This window comes from Salmo salar, chromosome ssa19 (assembly GCF_905237065.1).
Source record: "Salmo salar chromosome ssa19, Ssal_v3.1, whole genome shotgun sequence".
Taxonomy (NCBI): Eukaryota; Metazoa; Chordata; class Actinopteri; order Salmoniformes; family Salmonidae; genus Salmo; species Salmo salar.
The window spans coordinates 21,115,714-21,142,861 of NC_059460.1; the positions used below are offsets into that span (position 1 = coordinate 21,115,714).

At 39.6% G+C, this 27,148-nt stretch overlaps 1 protein-coding gene across 1 annotated transcript in view; it reads right to left on the reverse strand.

Moving 5' to 3' along the window:
• LOC106578565 (cadherin-12) overlaps positions 1-27,148 on the reverse strand; it is a 250,360-nt gene that overhangs the window by 16,549 nt on the left and 206,663 nt on the right. Inside the window, exons 8-10 of the mRNA XM_014157554.2 lie at positions 21,406-21,542; positions 6,673-6,794; positions 1,133-1,250 (exon numbers count right to left, since the gene is read on the reverse strand). Coding sequence (XP_014013029.2) covers positions 1,133-1,250; positions 6,673-6,794; positions 21,406-21,542 — 377 coding nt within the window. The remainder of the gene's footprint in view (positions 1-1,132; positions 1,251-6,672; positions 6,795-21,405; positions 21,543-27,148) is intronic.

Here is a 27,148-nt window from a genome sequence, read left to right on the forward strand (position 1 = left end):
CCGGGGACTTTTTCCTGACAGAAGGGTCAAGGTGTCTCAACACACCTTACATGTTATGCACAGATTATGGGTTTGTTCCAAATGGCACCCTTTCCTTTTATAGTGCACTACTTGAATAGTGCACTATAAAGGGAATAGGGTGCCATTTTGGATGTAGTATGTGTTTTTTCTATTTTCTCTTGCTTTGCTAGACTTCGCCTTTGGTGCTTTGAATGCCTTGTCCCTGCGCATCAAATCTCTTCCCTGTACCTAGAGATTGTGTCTGTTGGCACAGTGACGGCAGGGCGGAAAGCTGTGAGGCTCTGTGTCCAAAAGGTAAATCTGGATCAGGGGTTCAAGCCGGGTCTCTCTTCAAGGTTAAGAAATGCATTCCTTTCCACAGCTTCATACTGCAATGGGTCATACTCACACCCGTCTTCAAAGGGTGTGTTTTGCAATATGCCCATTGGAAAGAAATGTCATACCTTTCTGAGAATATACTATACTGAACAAAAATATCAACGCAACATGTAAAGTGTAGGTCCCATGTTTCATGAGCTGAAATAAAAGATCCCTGAAATGTTCTTTAATAAAGCCCTTTTGTGGGGAAAAACTTATTCTGATTGGCTGGGCCTGGCTCCTAAGTGGGTGGGCCTATGCCCTCACAGGTCCACCCATGGCTCCACCAGTGCCCAGTCATGTGAAATCAATAGATTTGGGCCTAATGAATGTATTTCAATTGACTGACTTCCTTCTATGAACTGTAACTCATTAACATCTTTGAAGTTGTTGCATTTATATTTTTGTTAAGTATATATGACAACATATTCTAAATCATATAGAATTGACACAACAGTACTCATTTTATGAATATTTTAGATAGTTGACTCCCATTGGTGATGACTATGGCTGCTGCACAAAATTAATACAAATATGCAGTACTTTTCTTGGGTTATATGATAACACTATCTATCAGGTACTCATAACGACATATGTCTGAAGGAGACTGATGTGACCTTGTAGCAGGTGTAATGATTCACTGTATCACCTAGAAATATGTTAGGTGCTGTCATCATGCTTCTTCACTATGAGGACTACTTTTTCTTCCTCACTGGCACAGTGTCAGAAACCTGGTCAAGATACTGTAACTCACTTCCAAAGTCTTGGATAGTGAAGTTCTTGTTGTTGACGTCCCTCTCTGATGGTTTGAAGGAGAACTTATGACCACTTTGTGGCAGATCCTGGTCCTTTGCACTGAAGGTTTGAATTACCTGAGAGAAAAACATTTGAACATAAAACTGAAAGAGAATCAAAGGATTGCATGGCTGTTGAGCTAGTTATTTTAGTATCGTCTAGACACAAACTGAAGATGTTGGGACATTTCGTGAAGTTATCCTATAAGTTCCATGACTCATAAAAAATTACATCAAGAAATTGTTGTATTTCTACATATTTTTTGGGCTAGCAACAGTATTAAAGGTGCAGTGCAGTACATATAGATTAGATTGCATATTTCAGTGTCAAAAATTGGCTCAGGGAAAATAAATGATAAAAAATATATATTTGTAGTTATTTTCATGAAAAAAACTGATTTACTAGACATAAAGCCATGATTTATAAATAAAATTAAAAAGACCTGCCACGTGCAGCATTTTATCAGTACCCTCAGAGTGAACATACCGTACTTTCCTAGATCTATGCACCAATAAAACCTAGCTCTATTATCATTGTGTATTGGGAAAAATCTGGGCACAAAGTGATCTATATGCCTTTCCTTCCAGTTCTCTGCTGCCAGTGACTGGAACGAATTGCAAAAATTGCTGAAGCTGAAAATCGCTGAAGCTTATTTCCCTCGCCAACTTTAAACATCAGCTATCTGAGCAGCTAACCGATCGCTGCAGCTGTACATAGTCCATCTGTAAATAGCCCACCCAATCTACCTACCTCATCCCCATACTGTTTTTATTTACTTTTCTGCTCTTTTGCACATCGGTATCTCTACTTGCATCTGCTCATTTATCACTCCAGTGTTAATCTGCTAAATTGTAATTCTTCGCTACTATGGCCTATTTATTGCCTACCTCCTCATGCCTTTTGCACACACTGTATATAGACTTCCTTTTTTTCTACTGTGTCAATGACTTGTTTATTGTGTTATTGGCTTGTTTATTGTTTATGTTTATTCCATGTGTAACTCTGTGTTGTTGTCTGTGTCACACTGCTCTGCTTTATCTTGGCCAGGTCGCAGTTGTAAATGAGAACTTGTTCTCAACTAGCCTACCTGGTTAAATTAAGGTGAAATAAAATAAAATAAAAAATATACATGCAGGTGAACTGAACAGGGACATATCTGTAAGAGAAAATTAATTAACAGTGTTTCTAAACATCGATCAGTGTACAGGGTTATGATCTCAATGGGAGGTTGTTTAGCCTCCACTCTTCGCCTCCTCTCTTCGGCTCCTCACCTACTCTCCTTCCCACCTCTCCTCGCCTCCTCTCCTCGCATCGCAACTCTCCTCTCCGTGCATGTGGCTTCAGTTTGGGAGGCAGCCCACTGCCTCACTAAACTCTACCCTCTTTATCTCAGAAAGCATTCAAGTGTGTTTATGATAATGTTTTTTTTCTCTGCTTAATCTATTTTGCTGAGAATGTTGAAACAGGGTGTTTGTCCCGAAGCCTTCCTCCCTGCTTTCACCTGGAAATGTATCTCTCGTTTTTCTCACTTGACTACATCCCTCGTTATAGATGACTGTTCAGGGGAGGTTGCAGCTGCACAGTGTGATATGCTTCAGAATACCTGTACTGTACTATAAGTGCTTTGTCTGTACTTTGGCAGGCAACGTGAGTGCAACTAAGCATCAAGGGGGACTTGTGATGGCTTTTACAAAAGAAGACCTTAAATTCTTTATCGCCGACCAGCTATGAGTAAAAACCTGGCGGAATCTTGCTGTGAAAAGTACTACTATGGAAATGTGATGATATTTGGATGAAACCAGATTAAAGCAGGACTACCAAAGTATGGAACATGATTGTTGCTTCTACATTGATAAAGTTTCATCATAAAGTTACTGGTCCCCTCCCCCATGTCAAACAATTGGATTCAGGAGGTAGAATGGAGGCGGGATTATTAAAGGATTTTTGTGACATCATAAAAGTCTACATTTAATACACCAATGGAAGACTTATTCTCTACCTAATTTAAATATGTACAGCTTTGTAACCAACATCGCAGAAGATGTGATCGCAGAGGGCCATGGTTTATACAGTTGAAGTTGGAAGTTTACAAACACCGTAGCCAAATACATTTAAACTTAGTTTTTTACAATTCCTTACATTTAATCCTAGTAAAAATTCCCCGTCTTAGGTCAGTTAAGATCACCACTTTATTTTAATAATGTGAAATGTCAGAATAATAGCAGAGAGGATTATTTATTTCAGCTTTTATTTCTTTCATCACATTCCCAGTGGGTCAGAAGTTTACATACACTCAATTAGTATTTGGTAGCATTTCCTATAAATTGTTTAACTTGGCTCAAAAGTGTCGGGTAGCCTTCCACAAGCTTCCACAAGTTGGGTGAATTCTGGCCCATTTGTCCTGGCAGAGCTGGTGTAACTGAGTCAGGTTTGTAGGGCTCCTTGCACGCACATGCTTTTTCAGTTATGCGCACAAATGTTCTATAGGATTGAGGTCAGGGCTTTGTTATGGCCACTCTAATACCTCGACTTTGTTGGCCTTAAGCCATTTTGACACAACTTTGGAAGTATGCTTGGGGTCATTGTTCATTTGGAAGACCCATTTGCGACCAAGCTTCAACTTCCTGACTGATTGATGTCTTGAGATGTTGCCTCAATATATCCACATACTTTTCCATCCTCATGATGCCATCTATTTTGTGAAGTACACCAGTCCCTCCTGCAGCAAAGTACCCCCACAACAGGATGCTGCCACCCCCATGCTTCACGGTTGGGATGGTGTTCTTCGGCTTGCAAGCCTCCCCCTTTTTCCTCCAAACATTACGATGCTCATTATGGCCAAACAGTTCTATTTTTGTTTCATCAGACCAGAGGTCATTTCTCCAAATAGTACGATCTTTGTCCCCATGTGCAGTTGCAAACCGTAGTCTGGCTTTTTTATGGTGGTTTTGCAGCAGTGGCTTCTTCCTAGCTGAGCGGCCTTTCAGGTTATGTTGATATAGGACTCGTTTTACTGTGGATATAGATACTTTTGTACCCGTTTCTTCCAGCATCTTCACAAGGTCCTTTGCTGTTGTTCTGGGATTGATTTGCACTTTTCGCACCGAAGTACATTAATCTCTAGGAGACAAAATGCGGTTCCTTCCTGAGCGGTATGACGGCTGCGTGGTCCCATGGTGTTTATACTTGCATACTATTGTTTGTACAGATGAACGTGGTACCTTCAGGCGTTTGGAAATTGCTCCCAAGGATGAACCAGACTTGTGGCGGTCTACAATTTTTTTTCCCGAGGTCTTGGCTGATTTCTTTTAATTTTCCCTTGATGTCAAGCAAAGAGGCACTGCGTTTGAAGGTAGGACTTGAAATACATCCACAGGTACACCTCCAAATGACGTCAATTAGCCTATCAGAAGCTTCTAAATCCATGACATCATTTTCTGGAGTTTTCCAAGCTGTTTAAAGGCACAGTCAACTTAGTGTATGTAAACTTCTGACCCACTGGAATTGTGGTGCCAAAATATGACTGCAGCCTTACATAAATAGGTTTCCCCTATTTATGTAAGGCAAAGATACTTAGTTTTCTGCTTTCATCTCTGTCTGGTGTAAGCTAGTATCTGGCTAGTAAGGTCTTCAGCCATCAAGGAACAAAAGTGGGTTGCCCAAAACTCTGATGTAGACTTAATTATATCAAGGAACATGCCTAACTGAAAATGGATACAAACTTTTTGACATCATTGACAGTCTGTATATATTTATTGAAAAGTGCTGCTACCTCACCCTGTGACATTTCAACGGAAGTTGTCCAATTTGAACTAACTAACTAGCTTGATATACAGTGCTGACAATTCCATTTGGGCTCACTAGCAAAATTATACAGCTAACATTTAGTCAATATTGATGCTGTTACAATAACCAAACAGTTGAATAAACACATAATTTGTGAAACCATGATGTGATGTATGACAGGATTGGATGTTGCATGCAATTTCAATGTTGTTTGAGTTGCTTTGTGTATCAGCAAATTTCCTTGAGATAATCTCACTGCAACACTGCATCCATGTTGCTTGACATAAGCGTTATTAAAGAACCGCCAGTCAAGGACCTTTCATCAAATAGATTTGCTCACCTCCTGCGACCTTTCTCCTCCGTCCTCTCTCGCGTCCTTTAGAAAAAGGTCAAAGTTAATCGAGGAGAGTTGGCGAGTAGAGTGAACGTGGATGGAAATGCACTTGCTTGAAATGTGATGGTCGTTCTCCAATAACACATCATTAGGCAAATGACTGTTAGAGGTGTGGATTCCAAAATAAATGTTTAAAGTGAGTTGTGCATGTTTTTAAAATGTGTATGTTTTTCTCCTCTTACAAAAAAAAGTTGATTCAAAGGGGGTGTGGCAGTTCTCCAAACTTTTCTGCATTAGGAAAATTGTGAGTATCCTCAATGAGAGATGGCTATCGAGGAAGGGAGGACACTCGTTTGTTTGCTTGCTAATGAACTGATACAATTCTCGGCCACTCAACCACATATCGGTTTCTGGGTCATGGAGGAGAGGACAGAGGATGGAGGACGGTCTTTTGCCCAAATGAGAAAACCCCAAGGTGAGCTCCACACTGACTCAGCCTACTACAGTAGCTCCCCCCACCCCTTTAATCTGTCTTTTCAGACTTCCTGGTAGTTTGACATGAGAGAAAAAGTATTTTCTATCTGGAAGAAATATTGTGTAATGTTCAAGTCACTCAAAAGGCTATTTTGCATGATTGTTAAGGACTTTTAAAAATAATGGTTCATTGATCAAGGCAAGGGTAAGGATAAGCAAGGCTTCTTCAGTGTGTGATGGGTTAGTCTTTCCAGCTATTTGTTAAACCGCCAAAGGAGCTCTGTCGGCACGTGCATGGAGATGTTTGCTAATAGGCTAATTTGTAGGCACAGGTGGTTTACAATGCATACAGGCAGAGACTCCGCTGCATCTAAATATATAATCTGGAATGTACACTTGGTTGCTGATGTGGAAAGCACACCATGCCCCCTCCATTAGCTAAAATAAAGCAGAAGGTTTTAGCAATATACAAAACTTTGATACAATGATACCTGTGCTATGCATGGTAATATACCTTTGTTTTATATGACTATGTGCTATGCATGGTAATATACCTTTGTTTTATATGATTCATGTGGTTTTAAATCATAATTTAAAGGCATATTATACACAGCTGAAGATTATATTTTAATGGTTCCATTTTTACTGGTTCATATCCCTATGGGCCTTGGTCAAAAGTAGTGCATTTGGTACGTAGCCTCTCTGTGTGGGCGCTCATACTATTACTGTGAATCAGTCATCCTTCCCTTCACTATTAGCATTTTATTAATGGTTGTTATTTTCAAAATTCCCTACTGACCTTTTTATCAATATGGCACCTTTAAATGAGACAGTGCCTCTGAGCATACATCAAGATGACACACGCAGACACGCACGCCCACACGCTCTGACACACGTTCACTTACCTGGCCTACTTTGGTATTTTCACACACAAAGCTCTCGTAAGGGATGGCTAGTTCAGGGGGAAACTCATTGACATCCAGTACATGAACGGTGACAGCCACTCTACTGGTCAACACTGGGCTATCTGAAGAGTCAAAATCACACAATAAACAACAATGAACAGTTATAAATATTTCTAATGAGTTTCATTGTGCTTGTCTGTGGGTTAGTACATTAATGAAGAGACAAAACTGTGTATAAGACAATTCCCCATTGATTTTACAACCCTGACATCATGTGGTTGTAATATGCACTGCAGTCTTAGAATTGGCAAATGGTAAAATGATGACTACACCCGGCCACCCGGGGGCATCCGCCCGCATGTTGATTCTGTCCATCCACACCAGACCCGATCATGACATGCAGTTTAAAATATCAAAACCCCAAGGCTTAAAAATAACTGATATTGGCACAAGGAGGGAATGTTGGAACAAAACAAACAACTTTACAGTTAACGAAAATGTACGCTTAATCCAGTATAATCTAATGTATAGAATGTGTTATACTAGTATTATACAATTTATTAAACAATTCACAAATGTTACAGTATAATAACAGGGTCATGTCTTAAGTGTAAAACTAAGAATGACTCAATAAACCATGCATTCTGGGAATGCTATTACAATCTCAATTAACTTTTAATCATCTGTCTGCATATTTCACAACATGTCATATGAGGGTGCAGTGATACTTTTTATTTATTTAACTAGGCAAATCAGTTAAGAACAAATTATTATTTTCAGTGGCGGCCTAGAAACAGTGGGTTAACTGCCTTGTTCAGGAGCAGAACGACAGATTTTTACCTTGTCAGCTCGGGGATTTGATGTTGCAACCTTTCGGTTACTAGTCCAACGCTCTAACCACTAATATAGGCTACCTGCTGCCTATATAACCAATGGGTTGGATGATACTCTTCTCTTTAATTATCTTGAAAAAACGTATACTTAACTTCAAATCAATCAATCCTCCATCATTAAGACAATGGAAAAATCATATACTTCATTATCTAAATATTGGGCGACGGAGAGGAACAAAATTATGCAATTTGAGGACATGTGGGGAAGAGTAGTGCAGGCACTGGATATAGAGGTGAGAACAGGTAGATCTGAGCAGGTGTTTGTATGTATCTGTATGTTGTCTTTTGTATGTGTATGTTTTCTATTGGGGGCATGTCTACATGACCAAAAGTATTTGGTCAGCTGTTCGTCGAACATCTCATTTCAAAATCATGGGCATTAATATCGAGTTGGTCCCCCCTTTGCAGCTATAACAGCCTCCACTCTTCTGGGAAGGCTTTCCAATAGATGTTGGAACATTGCTGCGGGGACTTGCATCATTCAGACACAAGAGCGTTAGTGAGGTCGGACACTGATGCTGGGCGATTAGGCCTGGCTCGTGGTCGGCGTTCCAATTCATCCCAAATGTGTTTGATGGAGTTGAGGTCAGGGCTCTGTGCATGCCAGTCAAGTTCTTCCACACCGATCTCGACAAACCATTTCTGTATGGACCTCACTTTGTGCATGGGGGCAATGTCATGCTGAAACAGGAGGGGGCCTTCCCCAAACAGTTGCCACAGAATCGTTTAGAATGTTATTGTATGCTGTAGCATTAAGATTTCCCTTCACTGTAACTAAGGGGCCTAGCCTGAACCATGAAAAACAGCCCCAGACCATTATTCCTCCTCCACCAAACTTTGCAGTTGACACTATGCATTGGGGCAGGTAGCGTGCTCTTCCCATCCGCCAAACCCAGATTTGTCCGTCGGACTGCCAGATGGTGAAGCGTCATTCATCACTCCAGGCATCATGTTTCCAGTACCAGATCAATGTGTAGGGGTATTAGATGCATATAGGGAGAACCAGATCAGCGTGTAGGTGTAATAGATATATACAGGGAGTCCAATGGCAGTGAGCTTTACACCACTCAAGCCGGTGCTTGGCATTGCTCATGGTGATCTTAGGCTTGTGTGCGACTGCTCAGCCACAGAAACCCATTTCATGAATCTCCCGACAAAACAGTTATTGTGCTGACATTGCTTCTAGTAGCAGTTTGGAACACTGTGCGCTTCAGTGCTCGGCGGTCCCGTTCTTTGAGCTTTTGTGGCCGACCCACTTCGCAGCGGAGCCATTGTTGCTCCTAGAAGTTTCCACTTCACAATAACAGCACTTACAGTTGACCAGGGCAGTTCTAGCAGCATGTATGTGTAAATTTAATGTGCAACGCAGGCACGCACAACGTGATCATTGTGGTTTGCGTGTAAGTTCTCAGATGCCTGATGGATTCCTTAAAAGTGTCATTGTATTGGAAAATAATATATGAAGACAGTACCTTTAAAGGGGCAATCAGCAGTTTCTAAATACATTTTTGAACTTATAAATTAATTACATGTACCTATTGATTGTTGAAGAATATAGCTTATAAAGTTAGTTGAACTGCCATACCCCATCAGAACCACTAATATAAGTTTGTTTTACTCCAATGTTTAAAAACAAAGTCAATGTAAACGAACACCATATATCCTCAAAACATGGTTAAAACTATTATTTTGATATCATGGAAGGTCAGTCCTTCCATATCACTGTCTATGAATTTGAGAGTGGTTACATTTCTCCAGCCCCATTCCTCAGCTTTTTACTGAACAAGGGCGAGGAAGAATGCTTTGTTATTGTTTCTACTGCTGATTGCCTCTTTACATAAATATGTTCCTTCAGGGAATATAAAAACAGAAGACTATATTCCATGAACAATAAACACAGCATGACTGAAAGTTGATAGCTATACTTGAACCCATTATTTGCGTAAAGATTGTTCAAACCATTTCACCTCAGAATTCTCTTATGCCAGTTTAAACAGCTTTTACCAGAATATGTGCTTTTTATACAACATTTCTATACAGCTGGGGCACTGGAGGAAATACATTTTTTGTAGTGCGAGGCAGAAGTGAAGGTAAACTTGATGGTTATGAAGTTGGGGGATAGGCTAAGCTTTGCAGTGGAGGCTTATAGGGATGGGTGCGTTGAATGGTGGATGGCCCTCCTCCCCTCCTGAGGGGAATCAGAGATACAGCTAAGACTCAGCTAGAGACCTGTGTGTGACCTTGATGGAAAAAGCAATCTTCTTCACTGAAGGAAAAATGACACTGAGTACGGGATTTGCTTCTCTCTCTGATCGCACCAACCGCCACCACTAACACTCATATTCCGCTGGCAGAAATTGTGGACATTTCATCTCTCCGTCCCTGTGATCTTTTTATCTGTCAAGGGTTTTCTCTTGGCCCTCTTTGACCCAGAACATTGAGCAATGGAACCATCAAAATAGAATGAACAAAACATATTTTGAGAATTATGTCTATTAAAGACTATTTCTATGAGAGGTGAATTGTATCCTTTCAGGAAGCAAGAGTTGTAGGCCTTTTGTATTGTAAACTATATTTACAATCAAATAGAGGTCACTAAATAATATAAATAAATGGTATTTATATCATTCATGGAACTGCAAGGGAAATGTCATCCTATCCAATTTTCTGAATGGCTCTTTCATTTTAGCACGTGACACAATGGTTTCCCCACTAGATGGTGCAATAGTTTAGTTGTTAAAATCAATGTAGTAATAATAAACTTTATATGAAAAGCGCTTGTCAATACAAGTAACAAAGTGCTTCACATCATAAAATAAAATAAATGTACTAACAAAGAAACATAGACAGAAGGAAAGAGAATGAAAAAAGATAGCTAATTAAAATCATACATTGAAATCACACATTAAAAGCATCTTTAAAAGTGTGTCTTCAGTAGGGATTTAAAAAGAGGCACAGAATCTGCAAGCTTGATCTCCTCTGACAGACCATCCAAAGTCTGGGACTTAATGGCAAATGCCTATTCCCCTTTCATTTCAACCTAGACTTTGGAATGGTCAACAGTGCCCTGTGTCCTGGCTCGTAGGGAGATACAAGATCTGAGATATAGGATGGGGCTAAACCAAGCCAAGCCAAAAATATTAAGCAAATGTAAAATCTATTGTAAAAGGGACTGGTAGTAGGTGTAGATAAGCAAATATATGTGTGATATGGTTACATTTTCTGGTACCTGTTATAAGCTTTATCATTTTGAACTAACTGTAGATGGAGTGATTACTGACTGAGACATGTATACAAAGAGTTACAGAAATCTAGGCATGAGGAATTGCTTTCAACATCTCATGTGCATTTGCATAGCGGTGGGTGCAATGTATTGGCAGCAGCCTATCTGAAGAGTTGGGGTTGTGACTTTCAGTTTGAGCTCCAACTGTTTTGATCCCCACATTCATTTGGAGAGGGGGCTTGCCTGTTTTGCATGTTATTTTGGCATTAATGCGTGTCACATATCAGTTTGTAATAAATGTAAAGAAATATATAATTGAGTTAATAAAGCTACATACAAACATGGTCTCTTGTTTTCTTGAGTAAGGCAGCTCCAAAATGCCTAGCTCCGTGCTTTCTGTGGTGATGTGGCAAGCCAGCAGAAAATACGGAGTGATTGGCTCAGTGTTCTGTCACTCATGAGGACACTACGTCACCATCAAGTCTAAGGGTAGAGCTAAAGAATTCAAGCCCCTTGTGTGCTGCCATAAAGTTACATTAGAAGTGCCCAATCAAGAAGGCTCAAGTTCATTGGTCACAGATAAAATTATGTCAAATCACTGTATACTGTAGCTACAGTAGCATTGATTGGACTGATCATGTCAAGATCATACTGTTGGGCGGCAGATAGCCTAGTGGTTAGAGTGTTGGACTAGTAACTGAAAGGTTGCAAGATCAAATCCCCAAGCTGACAAGGTAAACATCTGTCCTTCTACCCCTGAACAAGGCAGTTAACCCACTGTTCCTAGGCCATCATTGAAAATAATACTTTTTTCTTAACTGACTTGCCTATTTAAAATAAAAAAATACTTACAAATCTTAGCTAGCAGTCATCATGAATAAAGTCGACAATCTACTGGCAAATCCTTTTTAATCCTTGTCATACGAAGATAAATAATGAAGAGAAATTATACATGAAATCGGTGCTCATCGGCCATTGGACAAAAACATTCCACAACAAGTTGGAAATCGCAAATTCAACAATGAGTGGTTTAGAAGGAATCAGTGGCTAACTGCAAGCATTGCAATGCAATAATTAGCCTGCTATTTAATGGAGTGGCTGTGTGGTCACAAGTCTAAGATTAAGGGTCTATTTTCCTAGTTTAAAATTATAAACATTTAACATTGGCCATGCTGTCTATGAAGCATGATTTTTGCCGCACGCAAAACAACTGTTAACTTGGAACTGCAAAATCTGACTTTAGTGAGTTCAAGACAACTGAAAACTCAGGAAAAACAAGCTATGAATGGTAAAATATAATCCGAAAATTCATCCAACTCAGAATTCAGTTGTCGGGAATTCATCCAATTCAGAATCGGGAACTCGGGCCTCTTTCTAGAGCTACGACCTGAAGATCACTGACATGATTCAACCTTTTTTTTTCTCTCGAGTTCCCAGTTGTCTTGAAAGCACCATAAATCCAGAGAATTGCTGACTTTGATGACAAAGTTTAATGACAAAATTTGCACAACAAGGTGAGTCCAAAAATGTCTTGTATGCTGCTGCATAAGTTATGCAATATGCCAGGGAGATATGTGTACTGTAGCTAAGAAAGTAATACTATGTGTATGTTGTGTAGTAAGCTGTTAGTAGCCCATGTGCCTCACCCTAATAATTTGGTCTATTTTCACCTCTTAATTTCGCCTACTGTTCTGACTTGGTGGTGCACATGTAGCCTACAGCCTGTTTTCGACAAATGTAATCATCAAATATTGTAAGAGCTTTCATTGTCTGCTTATATGCCCCCTTATTTATCCTACAGTTCTGACTTGGTGTACAGGGATAACAATCTAAGAACGGCCCATGTTCTGAATTCTGTCTCTGTACATTTCAAAAGTGCTGAACAAATAGTTATATTGACTACGTCCGTCCTAGCTCGCTCATTAATGTCTTAATTGAAGTTACTGATTGCCTCTTATCTGCTTGTTGTCCCCTTATGCCATAGTTTGTACATCTCAATGTCAGCCATTTCAGCTATGTTTAAAAAAAATAAGCTGAATTAACTATTTTGTTGCCAGACAAGGCTCCACTGATAGCCAGGTGTAGCAGTGGTAAGGTGTTGGGATTGCTGTTGGGACTCTGCTGTTGTGACAGCGTTATGTAGGCCAGGTTTGTCACCATTACAGTGCAATTAAAACCTCTTAAATTTCCACCTAAAATGACATACCCAAATCTAACTGCCTGTAGCTCAGGACCAGAAGCAAGGATATGCATATTCTTGATACCATTTGAAAGAAACACTTTGAAGTTTGTGGAAATGTGAAATTAATGTAGGATAATATAGCACATCATATCTGGTAAAAGATAATACAAAGATAACAACATGCGTTTTTTTTCTCTCTTTTTCCATCCTCTTTGAAATGCAAGAGAAAGTGTCCCGCTCAACCGTCCCATTCACCGATCCATTAGAGATTAACGTATTGTTTAGTGTTTTGTTGTGTAGTGGCTTTTCTGGCATGCATCCCACATAATTGTTTTTGCCACACGAAGATTTGCATGCTAAAATCGCCACTCAGTGTGAGACTGAATATCGTTCCAGGTAATGTGGTCTGATTTTTAAATATTCTGTTATTTTTCAAATTGGTGTGCACAATAGAAATTAACGGGCAATAATATATTGTTCCATTTTGGAGTCACTTTTATTGTAAATAAGAATAGAATTAGTGATGGGGAAATGAAGCTTCCTGAAGCATTGAGCATTTCTAGCCAATTGTGTCGAAAAAAAAAAAAGTTAATTACTCTAGGATTTGATCAACACGGTGTACACTAGTGGCACCTGCTGGTCTCAAAAATGTAGAACAGACAAATTATTATAGATGATGTCGCACATGCCATAGTGTAGCCTTTTTGTCTTCTTCACCGAAACCAATACCAAACCAATCATGTGGTTGTTAGTCGAAATTAAGCTTCAGATGTCAGTGTTCACGTGCTTCTGATAAAGCGAAAGAAGCTGCTTTGAAAAAACTGCTTAGTGATTTCAACACATGCCTCTGAGCTCTGGTATCAAACCACGAAATATATTACAGTGCCTTGCAAAAGTGTTTTTCCTATTTTGCTGCATTACAACCTGTAATTTAAATTGATTTTTATTTGGATTTAATGTAATTGACATACACAAAATAGTCAAAATTGGTGAAATGAAATGAAGAAAAAAAACTAGTAGGTGCGTGCATATGTATTCACCCCTTTGCTATGAAGCCCCTAAATAAGATCTGGTGCAACCAATTACCCTTCAGAAGTCACCTAATTAGTTAACCTCTTACATCTAGACGTTCCGCTAGCGGAACACCTGCTCCAATATCCAATGATAGGCGTGGCGCGAATTACAAATTCCTCAAAAATACAAAAACTTCAATTTTTCAAACATATGACTATTTCACAGCATTTTAAAGACAAGACTCTCCTTTATCTAACCACACTGTCCGATTTCAAAAAGGCTTTACAGCGAAAGCAAAACATTAGTTTATGTCAGCAGAGTATCAAGCCAGAAATAATCAGACACCCATTTTTCAAGCTAGCATATAATGTCACAAAAACCCAGAAGACAGCTAAATGCAGCACTAACCTTTGATGATCTTCATCAGATGACACACCTAGGACATTATGTTATACAATACATGCATGTTTTGTTCAATCAAGTTCATATTTATATCAAAAAACAGCTTTTTACATTAGCATGTGACATTCAGAACTAGCATACCCCCCGCAAACTTCCGGAGGAATTTGCTAACAATTTACTAAATTACTCACGATAAACGTTCACAAAAAGCATAACAATTATTTTAAGATTTATAGATACAGAACTCCTCTATGCACTCGATATGTCCGATTTTAAAATAGCTTTTTGGTGAAAGCACATTTTGCAATATTCTAAGTACATAGCCCAGCCATCACGGGCTAGCTATTTAGACACCCGGCAAGTTTAGCACTCACCAATATCAGATTTACTATTATAAAAGTTTGATTACCTTTTGTTGTCTTCGTCAGAATGCACTCCCAGGACTGCCACTTCAATAACAAATGTTGGGTTGGTCCAAAATAATCCATCGTTATATCCGAATAGCGACGTTTTGTTCGTGCGTCCCAGACACTATCCGAATGGTAAAGAAGGGTCGTGCGCATGGCGCAATTCGTGACAAAAAAAATCTAAATATTCCATTACCGTACTTCGAAGCATGTCAACCGCTGTTTAAAATCAATTTTTATGCCATTTTTCTCGTAGAAAAGCGATAATATTCCGACCGGGAATCTCCTTTTCGGCAAACAGAGCAAAAAATCACAAAGACGGGGGCGGCCAGGTCACGCACCTAAGCCCACAGTCCCTTGATCGACCACTTGAGAAAGGCGATAATGTGTTTCAGCCTGGGGCTGGGATGACGACATTCAGGTTTTTCCCGGGCTCTGAGCGCCTATGGACGACGTAGGAAGTGTCACGTTAGAGCAGAGATCCTTTGTAAAAGATAGAGATGGCAAAGAAGTTCCAGAAATGGTCAGACAGGCCACTTCCTGTAAAGGAATCTCTCAGGTTTTGACCTGCCATTTGAGTTCTGTTATACTCACAGACACCATTCAAACAGTTTTAGAAATGTAGGGTGTTTTCTATCCATATATAATAAGTATATGCATATTCTAGTTACTGGGAAGGATTAGTAACCAGATTAAATCGGGTACGTTTTTTATCCAGCCGTGAAAATACTGCCCCCTAGCCATAAGAGGTTAAATAAAGTCCACCTGTGTGCAATATAAGTGTCACATGATCTGTCACATGATCTCAGTATATATACACCTGTTCTGAAAGGCCCCAGAGTCTGCAACACCACTAAGCAAGGCACACCACCAAGCAAGCGGCACCATGAAGACCAAGGAGCTCTCCAAACAGGTCAGTGACAAAGTTGTGGAGAAGTACAGATCAGGTCTGGGTTATAAAAACATATCAGAAACTTTTAACACCACACGGAGCACCATTAAATCCATTTATTAACAAATTGAAAGAATATGGCACCACAACAAACCTACCAAGACAGGGCCACCCACCAAAACTCACAGACCAGGCAAGGAGGGCATTAATCAGAGAGGCAACAAAGAGACCAGAGATACCCCTGAAGGAGCTGCAAAGCTCCACAGTGGAGATTGGTGTATCTGTCCACTTTAAGCCGTACACTCCACAGAGTAACCCTTTCATGCGTGAATTCCAAATATGCGTGAATTCCAAATATCTCTAACGGTCGCCCCAGCGTGAGTTTTTTTATGCACGTGATGTTCGAACGTTCTCTCCATTCCAGGATGTGATTGTTACATAAACAACAACACTGAATGGCTCAGAGTGGGAGTGAGAGGTTACCGTGATTGACTGCCTGCACGCACCATTTGTATCAATAAATCACTATCAGAAAATGTTTTGTGTGGTATTATTGATATATTTAGTATTTCATTGACGTTTTTCAATTACCCGTGATAAATCATGCATTCCGATTTTTGCATAAATTGTAATGGGTGCATAGTATGTGTGTAAAATAATGTTTTGAAGGTTGTACTGATTATGATGAGCTAAGCTAATTCCAGCTATGTGTATGGAGCCATGTTTGTTGACATACAATGCATTCTGGGTTTCACGTAATCATCCGTTTGACCAAAGATGTTATAACAAAATGAGGTGAGTAAGAGTTCACTAATTTTTTGAGGACTTCTGCAAATGAATGGTGGGATGTGAACGACAGTAGATGACACACCCCTTCAACATGCATACTGTAAACAGACCAAACTCATCTTGTCTTCTCTTATTATCTTTGGTTTCTGTGAGGAAAGAAAAGCATGGCTTTGCGCTGAAACTAATCGACGGATTACTTTCAATTTCTAGAAAGTGTTTTAACTAATTATTTCGATCAATGGTGAGCTCACTCGTGATGTGATTAATTATACATAGTAATTGCTATTAGCTAATTCATGGTATAGTTTACGTAAGGACTGTTTGTGTAAATAGTTTCTGAAAAAAGTGTGGCCAGCTCAAATGCTGATTGTTGCGTCATTCGAAACTGGCCGTTCTAAATGAGCGTTCTAAATGAGTGTTCTAATCACACGGGGTGTGATCGTACGCTTCAGGGACCACTGTAGAACGATCACACCCCGTGTGATGGTACGTGTGAAAGGGTTAACCTGTTGGGGATAGGGGGCAGTATTTACACGGCCGGATAAAAAACGTTACCGATTTAATCTGGTTACTACTCCTGCCCAGTAACTAGAATATGCATATAATTATTGGCTTTGGATAGAAAACACCCTAAAGTTTCTAAAACTGTTTGAATGGTGTCTGTGAGCATAACAGAACTCATATGGCAGGCAAAAACCTGAGAAGATTCCTTACAGGAAGTGGCCTGTCTGACAAGTTCTTGTTCATCTTGGCTCTGAGGATCTTTGCTGTAACGTGACACTTCCTACGGCTCCCATATGCTCTCAGAACCCGGGAAAAAGCTGAATGATATCGAGGCAGCCCCTGGCTGAAACACATTAGCGCGTTTGGATAGTGGCCTGTCAGAGGACCATCAGACTGGGGCTCGTGCACAAGGGCACGAGATGTTTTTATTTTCTCTCTCTTTGAACGTAAACACGCTTTCCCGGTCGGAATATTATCGCTTTTTTACGAGAAAAAAATGGCATAAAAATTGATTTTAAACAGCGGTTGACATGATTCGGAGTACGGTAATGGAATATTTGGAATTTTTTTGTCACTAAATGCGTCGTGCTCGTCACCCTTCTTTACCATTCGGATAGTGTCTTGAACGCACGAACAAAACGCCGCTATTTGGATATAACAATGGATTATTTGGTACCAAAACAACATTTGTTATTGAAGTAGAAGTCCTGGGAGTGCATTCTGACGAAGAACAGCAAAGGTAATAACATTTTTCTTATAGTAAATCTGACTTTGGTGAGTGCTAAACTTGCTGGGTGTCTAAATAGCTAGCCCTGTGATGCCGGGCTATCTACTGAGAATATTGCAAAATGTGCTTTCACCGAAAAGCAATTTTAAAATCGGACATAGCGAGTGCATAGAGGAGTTCTGTATCTATAATTCTTAAAATAATTATGTTTTTTGTGAACGTTTATCGTGAGTAATTTAGCAAATTCACCGGAAGTGTTCGGTGGGAATGCTAGTCACATGCTAGTCACATGCTAATGTAAAAAGCTGGTTTTTGATATAAATATGAACTTGATTGAACAAAACATGCATGTATTGTATAACATAATGTCCTAGGGGTGTCATCTGATGAAGATCAAAGGTTAGTGCTGCATTTAGCTGTGGTTTGTGTTTATGTGACATTATATGCTAGCTTGAAAAATGGGTGTCTGATTATTTCTGGCTGGGTACTCTGCTGACATAATCTAATGTTTTGCTTTCGTTGTAAAGCCTTTTTGAAATCGGACAGTGTGGTTAGATTAACGAGAGTCTTTAAAATGGTGTAAAATAGTCATATGTTTGAGAAATTGAAGTAATAGCATTTCTAAGGTATTTGAATATCGCGCCACGGGATTACACTGGCTGTTGAGTAGGTGGGACGCACCTAGCCCATAGAGGTTAAAGAAAAAAATAAGCAAACACATTTGGTGTTCGCCAAAAGGCATGTGGGAGACCCCCCAAAATATGTGGAAGAAGGTACTCTGGTCAGATGAGACTAAAATGTAGCTTTTTAGGCCATCAAGGAAAACGCAATGTCTTGTGCAAATCCAACACCCCTCATCACCCTGAGAAGATCATCCCCACAGTGAAGCATGGTGGTGGCAGCATCATGCTGTGGTGATGTTTTTCATCGGCAGGGACTGGGAAACTGGTCAGAATTGAAGGAATGATGGATTGCGCTAAATACAGGGAAATTCTTGAGGGAAACCTGTTTCAGTCTTCCAGAAATTTGAGACTGGGATGGAGGTTCACCTTCCTGCAGGACAATGACCCTAAGCATTCTGCTGAAGCAACACTCGAGAGGTTTAAGGGGAAACATTTAAGTGTCTTGGAATGGCCTAGTCAAAGCCCAGACCTCAATCCAATTGAGAATCTGTGGTATGACTTAAAGATTGCTCTACACCAGCGGAACCCATCCAACTCGAAGGAGCTGGAGCAGTTTTGCCTTGAAGAATGGGGAAAAAACCCAGTGGCTGGATGTGCCAAGCTTATAGACACATACCCCAAGAGACTTGCAGCTGTAATTGCTGCAAACGGCAGATTTGGGGGGTTAATAGTTATGCATGTTCAAGTTCTGTTTTTTTGTCTTATTTATTTTTTGTTTCACAATAAAACATATTTTGCATCTTCAAAGTGGTAGGCATGTTGTGTAAATCAAATTATACAAACCCCCAGAAATTCCAGGTTGTAAGGCAACAAAATAGGAAAAATGCCAAGGGGGTGAATACTTACACAAGCCACTGTATGTTTCTGAACAGTTCTACATGAATGTGGAAGCTACCATGATTATAGATAATTATGAACGAATCATGAATAATGATGAGTGAGAAAGTTAGATTGTCATAGATATCTTTATGCTAACCTCCCCTGCTATTTGTAATGGTGAGAGGTTAGCATGTTTCGGGGGCATAATCTTTGTGCATCTCACTTACTTGGGACTTTTTGCACCCATTACTGAAATGGTTGCTCCAGTTTAGATGTTTAAGGTAGTCCCATATCTTCCCAACCCTGGCAGTGATTCTGTATGCAGGTTATGGTTAGTAAAAATTCTAAACATTAGATTTCCCCACTCGGGCTGGATTTCAATAGGAAGTAAACATTCTCTTGCATACCATCATCATGTGACTTGCAATTCTGAAATTTGAGTTTAATACCCCTGTGTTAGGGTTGAACTAGACCCTCAAAATAAGTCCTTATTAAATGTGTTGTTCTGTATAATTACATTTTAATGACAATATATTCACCTAGGCTCTGACTTGGGGGTAGACAACAGCAAGAAATTGAAGTGAATGCACAACCATATCTTTGTCACTAGCAAACCCAGTCAAGGGTGGTACTGGTAACTCTAAAATGTACTTGAAAGGCACCCTGAGAAAAATATAAATAAGGCTTAAAACCCAACACAGGGCTATTCAATTCCGGTCCTGGAGGGCTTTTGGATTTTTATATGGTTCTTCAGTAACCCTAAAATGGTTCCCCTATGGAGTCGATCACAATAACCATATGTGGTTACAACTTGCACCTTTATTGTGTTGAGCCAAATAAAAGTTTTAGCTTCACTGTCCAAATAAATACGTAGGGTAGTGTAATAATGTGTTATGACTATTAGCATGGTTGGCCCCCTAACACAATTTTAATCCACATTGTGTGAATATAACAAAAGAGACAGACAGACAAACATCTAAAACTGTCACGCCCTGACCTGAGTGAGTCGATTTTCTCTGTTTGGTTAGGTCAGGGTGTGACATGGGGTGGGCATTCTATGTGTTGTATGTCTGTTGTTTTTTCTTTATTGGCCGAGTATGGTTTCCAATCAGAGGCAGCTGTCATTCGTTGTCTCTGATTGGGAATCATACTTAGGCAGCCCTTTTTCCCCACAGTCAGTTGTGGGATCTTGTCTTTATGTTGCATGTGTTTGCACGCATAGCTTTTCGTTCGTTGTATTGTTTATTGTTTTTGCTGGTTCACATTTAAAATAAAGTATGATGAACCCAACTCACGCTGCGCCTTGGTCTACCTTTAACGACGGACGTTACAAAAACATCTAAAAACATTACAATCACTGATTCACATGATGAGTATGACGGCCTGAGCCCATTATCCCTCCAACCCTCCAGCTCTCCATCCCTCCAACCCTTCCATTCCTCCACTCACTCCAGAAACAGGAATTAGCATTTCACCCCCACCCAACACGACCTTGAGGGGAAGTGACTAATTCTAGTTTCCAAGGCGATAAAAGCAGCTCAACTTTTAATGGCCCTTATTTCACAGTCCGTCCTAATGAGAATACAGCGTGAGTAATTTTGATTGAGCACCAGCCTGCCTCCCAGATAATGACTTTGATGGCTCTTAGCAGATTTGATGACTTGATGACGATGGATTTGCTTATTTCAACGGATATTTGCTTCACTTTCCTTCATAAAAACCGAATTAGTCTGATAGAATGTCTTAAAATCAGTGATGTAAATTAACTCTTAAATCAACACTGCAGGGCTCTCCATCATGCAAATATTTGACGTTACAGAACTTTTTTTTGTGACGTAACTGAAAACATCATCGTCAATATAAGATGATTCAAACAAGAAAACTCAGATCCTAAAATGCTTTAGTCATGAAAGGAACACCATTAATTGAAGGCAGTAAAAATGTATAGAGGGTAACGAATGAAGAGTCAGACAGAGAGAGTTTAAGAGACAGTTAAGGTGGGCACGCCAAAGGAGACAATGTCCTGATGAAACACACTCCAGAGGAGCCATCATGCTTTATGGTCACCCATAAACGACTCACACAAAATGGGATTGACTTGATTAAATCCACCTTAAATTCGTCACATAGATAGCAATAGAGAAAGGCAACAGTGACACCTACATGAATCACGACCAATCTGTTGTCATCATACTTACTAAGTTTGGTGGCCACAATGGTGATATTGTGCTGGGCGATACTCTCTCTGTCCAGGAGTTCGTTAGTGGAAATCGTTCCCTCCACTGGATCAATGTCAAAGTAGCTGTCCAGGTCACTTTTCCAGTCAATGGAATACCTAATAAAAAGTTTGGTAAATTAGGTCATTTCCCACATGTACAAGAGGGTAGCAAGGAATTGATTTTCCCTATGGGCAAATATATATAATTTGTTGTAATACAGTGGCTTGCAAAAGTATTCATCCCTTGGCATTTTTCCTATTTTGTTGCATTACAACCTGGAATTAAAATAGATTTTTTGGGGGGGGGTTGTATCATTTGATTTACACAACATGCCTACCACTTTGAAGATGCACATTATTTTTGTGAAACAAATGAGAAATAAGACAAAAAACTGAAAACTTGAGCGTGCATAACTATTCACCCCCCCAAAGTCAATAATTTGTAGAGCCACCTTTTGCAGCAATTACAGCTGCAAGTCTCTTGGGGTATGTCTCTATAAGCTTGGAACATCTAGCCACTGGGGTTTTTGCCCATGCTTCAAGGCAAAACTGCTCCAGCTCCTTCAAGTTGGATGGGTTCCGCTGGTGTAGAGCAATCTTTAAGTCATACCACAGATTCTCAATTGGATTGAGGTCTGGGCTTTGACTAGGCCATTCCAAGACATTTAAATGTTTCCCCTTAACCTGTTAGGGCTAGGGGGCAGTATTTGCACGGCTGGATAAAAAAATGTACCCGATTTAATCTGGTTACTAATCCTACCCAGTAACTAGAATATGCATATACTTATTATATATGGATAGAAAACACCCTAAAGTTTCTAAAACTGTTTGAATGGTGTCTGTGAGTATAACAGAACTCATTTGGCAGGCAAAACCCTGAGACATTTTCTGACAGGAAGTGGATACCTGATGTGTTGTATTACCTTTAAACCTATCCCATTGAAAAACACAGGGGCTGAGGAATATTTTGGCACTTCCTATTGCTTCCACTAGATGTCACCAGCCTTTACAAAGTGTTTTGAGTCTTCTGGAGGGAGATCTGACCGAACAAGAGCCATGGAACGATGATGGCCCATTAGACACCTGGCGCGCGAGTTCATGTTGGGTACCCTCGTTCCAATACGTTATAAAAGAGAATGCATTCGTCCACCTTGAATATTATCCATGTTCTGGTTAAAAAAGGCCCTAATGATTTATGCTATACAACGTTTGACATGTTTGAACGAACGTAAATATATTTTTTCCCCTCGTTCATGAAGTGAAGTCCGGCGGGCTTAGATCATGTGCTAACAAGACGGAGATTTTTGGACATAAATGTTGAGCTTTTTTGAACAAAACTACATTCGTTATGGACCTGTGATACCTGGAAGTGACATCTGATGAAGAGAATCAAAGGTAATGGATTATTTACATAGTATTTTCGATTTTAGATCTCCCCAACATGGCGGCTAGTCTCTATCGCAACGCGTATTTTTCTGGGCGCAGTGCTCAGATTATTGCAAAGTGTGATTTCCCAGTAAGGTTATTTTTAAATCTGGCAAGTTGATTGCGTTCAAGAGATGTAAATCTATAATTCTTTAAATGACAGTATAATATTTTACCAATGTTTTCTAATTTTAATTATTTAATTTGTGGTGCTGACTTGAATGCCGGTTATTGGAGGGAAACGATTTCCTGAACATCAACGCCACAGTAAAACGCTGTTTTTGGATATAAATATGAACTTGATAGAACTAAAAATGCATGCATTGTCTAACACAATGTCCTAGGAGTGTCATCTGTTGGAGATTGTAAAAGGTTAGTGCATAATTTAGCTGATTTTATGGTTTTGGTGACGCCTGTCTTTGAAATGGCACAACATTACACACAACTCTTGTAAATGTACTGTCCTAACATACTCTAAATGTATGCTTTCGCCGTAAAACCTTTTTGAAATCGTAAAACGTGGTTAGATTAAGGAGATGTTTATCTTTCAAAGGGTGTAAAATAGTTGTATGTTTGAAAAATTTGAATTTTGACATTTATTTGGATTCAAATTTGCCGCTCTTGAAATGCACCTGCTGTTGATGGAGTGCACCACGGGTGGGACGCTTGCGTCCCACCTAGCCCATAGAGGTTAAACCACTCGAGTGTTACTTTAGCAGTATGCTTAGGGTCATTGTCCTGCTGGAAGGTGAACCTCCGTCCCAGTCTCAAATTTCTGGAAGACTGAAACAGGTTTCCCTCAAGAATTTCCCTGTATTTAGCGCCATCCATCATTCCTTCAATTCTGACCAGTTTCCCAGTCCCTGCTGATGAAAAACATCACCACAGCATGATGCTGCCACCACCATGCTTCACTGTGGGGATGGTATTCTTGGGGTGATGAGAGGTTTTGTGTTAACGCCAAACATAGCGTTTTCCTTGATGGCCAAAACGCTACATTTTAGTCTCATCTGACCAGAGTACCTTCTTCCATATGTTTTGGGAGTCTCCCACATGCCTTTTGGCGAACACCAAACATGTTTGCTCTTTTTTTCTGGCCACTCTTTCGTAAAGCCTAGCTCTGTGGAGTGTACGGCTTAAAGTGGTCCTATGAACAGATACTCCAATCTCCAAAGCTTTGCAGGTCATTTAGGGGCTCTTTGTTGCCTCTCTGATTAATGCCCTCCTTGCCTGGTCCGTGAGTTTTGCTGGGTGGCCCTCTCTTGGCAGGTTTGTTGTGGTGCCATGTTCTTTCCATTTTTTAATAGTGGATTTAATGGTGCTCCGTGGGATGTTCAAAGTTTCTGATATTTTTATATAACCTAACCCTGATCTGTACTTCTCCACAACTTTGTCCCTGACCTGTTTGGTCTTATATTGCACACAGGTGGACTTTATTTAACCTCTATGGGCTGTGGGAGTCCCACCCGTGGTGCACTCCATCAACAGCAGGTGCATTTCAAGAGCGGCAAATTTGAATCCAAATAAATGTCAAAATTCAAATTTTTCAAACATACAACTATTTTACACCCTTTGAAAGATAAACATCTCCTTAATAATCTAACCACGTTTTACGATTTCAAAAAGGTTTTACAGCGAAAGCATAAATTTAGAGTATGTTAGGACAGTACATTTACAAGAGTTGTGTGTAATGTTGTGCCAATTCAAAGACAGGCGTCACCAAAACCATAAATCAGCTAAATTATGCACTAACCTTTTACAATCTCCAACAGATGACACTCCTAGGACATTGTGTTAGACAATGCATGCATTTTTAGTTCTATCAAGTTCATATTTATATCCAAAAACAGCGTTTTACTGTGGCGTTGATGTTCAGGAAATCGTTTCCCTTCAATAACCGGCAGTCAAGTCAGCACCACAAATTAAATAATTAAAATTAGAAAACATTGGTAAAATATTATATTGTAATTTAAAGAATTATAGATTTACATCTCTTGAACGCAATCAACTTGCCAGATTTAAAAATAACCTTACTGGGAAATCACACTTTGCAATAATCTGAGCACTGCGCCCAGAAAAATACGCGTTGCGATACAGACTAGCCGCCATGTTGGGGAGATCTAAAATCGAAAATACTATGTAAATAATCCATTACCTTTGATTCTCTTCATCAGATGTCACTTCCAGGTATCACAGGTCCATAACGAATGTAGTTTTGTTCAAAAAAGCTCATCATTTATGTCCAAAAATCTCCGTCTTGTTAGCACATGATCTAAGCCCGCCGGACTTCACTTCATGAACGAGGGGAAAAAATATATTTACGTTCGTTCAAACATGTCAAACGTTGTATAGCATAAATCATTAGGGCCTTTTTAACCAGAACATGAATAATATTCAAGGTGGACGAATGCATTCTCTTTTATAACGTATTGGAACGAGGGTACCCAACATGAACTCGCGCCAGGTGTCTAATGGGCCATCATCGTTCCATGGCTCTTGTTCGGTCAGATCTCCCTCCAGAAGACTCAAAACACTTTGTAAAGGCTGGTGACATCTAGTGGAAGCAATAGGAAGTGCCAAAATATTCCTCAGCCCCTGTGTTTTTCAATGGCATAGGTTTAAAGTTAATACAACACATCAGGTATCCACTTCCTGTCAGAAAATGTCTCAGGGTTTTGCCTGCCAAATGAGTTCTGTTATACTCACAGACACCATTCAAACAGTTTTAGAAACTTTAGGGTGTTTTCTATCCATATGTAATAAGTATATGCATATTCTAGTTACTGGGTAGGATTAGTAACCAGATTAAATCGGGTACATTTTTTTATCCAGCCGTGCAAATACTGCCCCCTAGCCCCAACAGGTTAAGCAATTATGTGACTTCTGAAGGTAATTGGTTGCACCAGATCATATTTAGGGGCTTCATAGCAAAGGGGTGAATACATATGCATGCACCACCTAAAAAATTTTGTAAAAAATTTAAGAAGTAATTTTTTACATTTCACTTCACCAATTTTGACTATTGTGTATGTCCGTTACATGAAATCCAAATAAAATCTATTTAAATTACAGGTTGTGATGCAACAAAATAGGGAAAACGCCAAGGGGGTGAATACTTTTGCAAGGCACTGTATAGTGACCCAGGGCCTGCATCCCAAATGGCAGCCTATTCCCTATGCAATGCACTACTTTTGACCAGAGCCATATGGGCCCTGGTCAAAAGTATTGCACTTTATAAGTACTAGGGTGCCATTTGGGACGCAGTTAATAATTATTTATTACTCATACACTAAGTGCATTTCTACAAAATGGGCTGTGGTAAGCAGTATACATCCCAATTGAGTAATAGGGGCACAGATATCTTGGTTTATGCTGACATAATGATTTTCTAGAGTAACACAAATGGACTTAAGACAAGCAGCCTTTAAAAGAAACATTGCTCTAGAAACGTTCTTTGAATGAGGGTTAAGGGCAACTGAAAGCAGTGACATCGTTAAGACACACAAGATAAGATGGATGCAAGCTGCATGTTCATAAAATGTTGGTCCTAAATTTTACTTTTCCTATGCTGTTAGCACAGCTCTCCAACAGCTTATAATAAGGCATTTCTGCCTGAATATTCATGATATCAGGTGTGTAGACCCTGAGATTCTGATCGCTGAGGAACAGGTGAATGGTTAAAGCCCTGCCTCTCATATTTATGAGCGAGACACAAGACCATGTTTTAGAGTCAACCATTAAAAAGACAGTGTAAAGTTCTAACCATATTCTTGGGGTTTTCTATTCAAATTCACAGTTACCTTAGTGCTCTCTTTAAGCCTGTTTAGTTGAAGGCCTACAAGTAGACCTGATTTAGTAAGGACTGTTCGGTGTTTTTATACTACAACTCTGATTACAGGTTCAAAGGTGTGAATGCTTATAAATCCATCCTTTGGGCATTACCTATATTTTTATGGTTGAATCTCAACCCGTCTCATCACTTTAGCTTTCTATTTATAAATTACCTCCTTTTTTGAAATGCTAGTTTTAAAATATCCTTTCTAATGGTTAGTATGAAAATATACCATCCCTTCAAACTTAATTCTTATCATGTACCCACAAGACAAATCACCAGTCTTGTATTTTATATTAATATTTAAGTTTACAAGAAAGAATATCATCATGCTCTTGTCATGACGTGGCCCTTTCTGGGTGTAGATTGTGCGTAATAATTGATTGCTATTGATATAAAAGATCTTCAGATCTTTAAGAGTGGATTAAGGAGATAGCCGCTCTATATAAACAAACTCTTCCGTGGT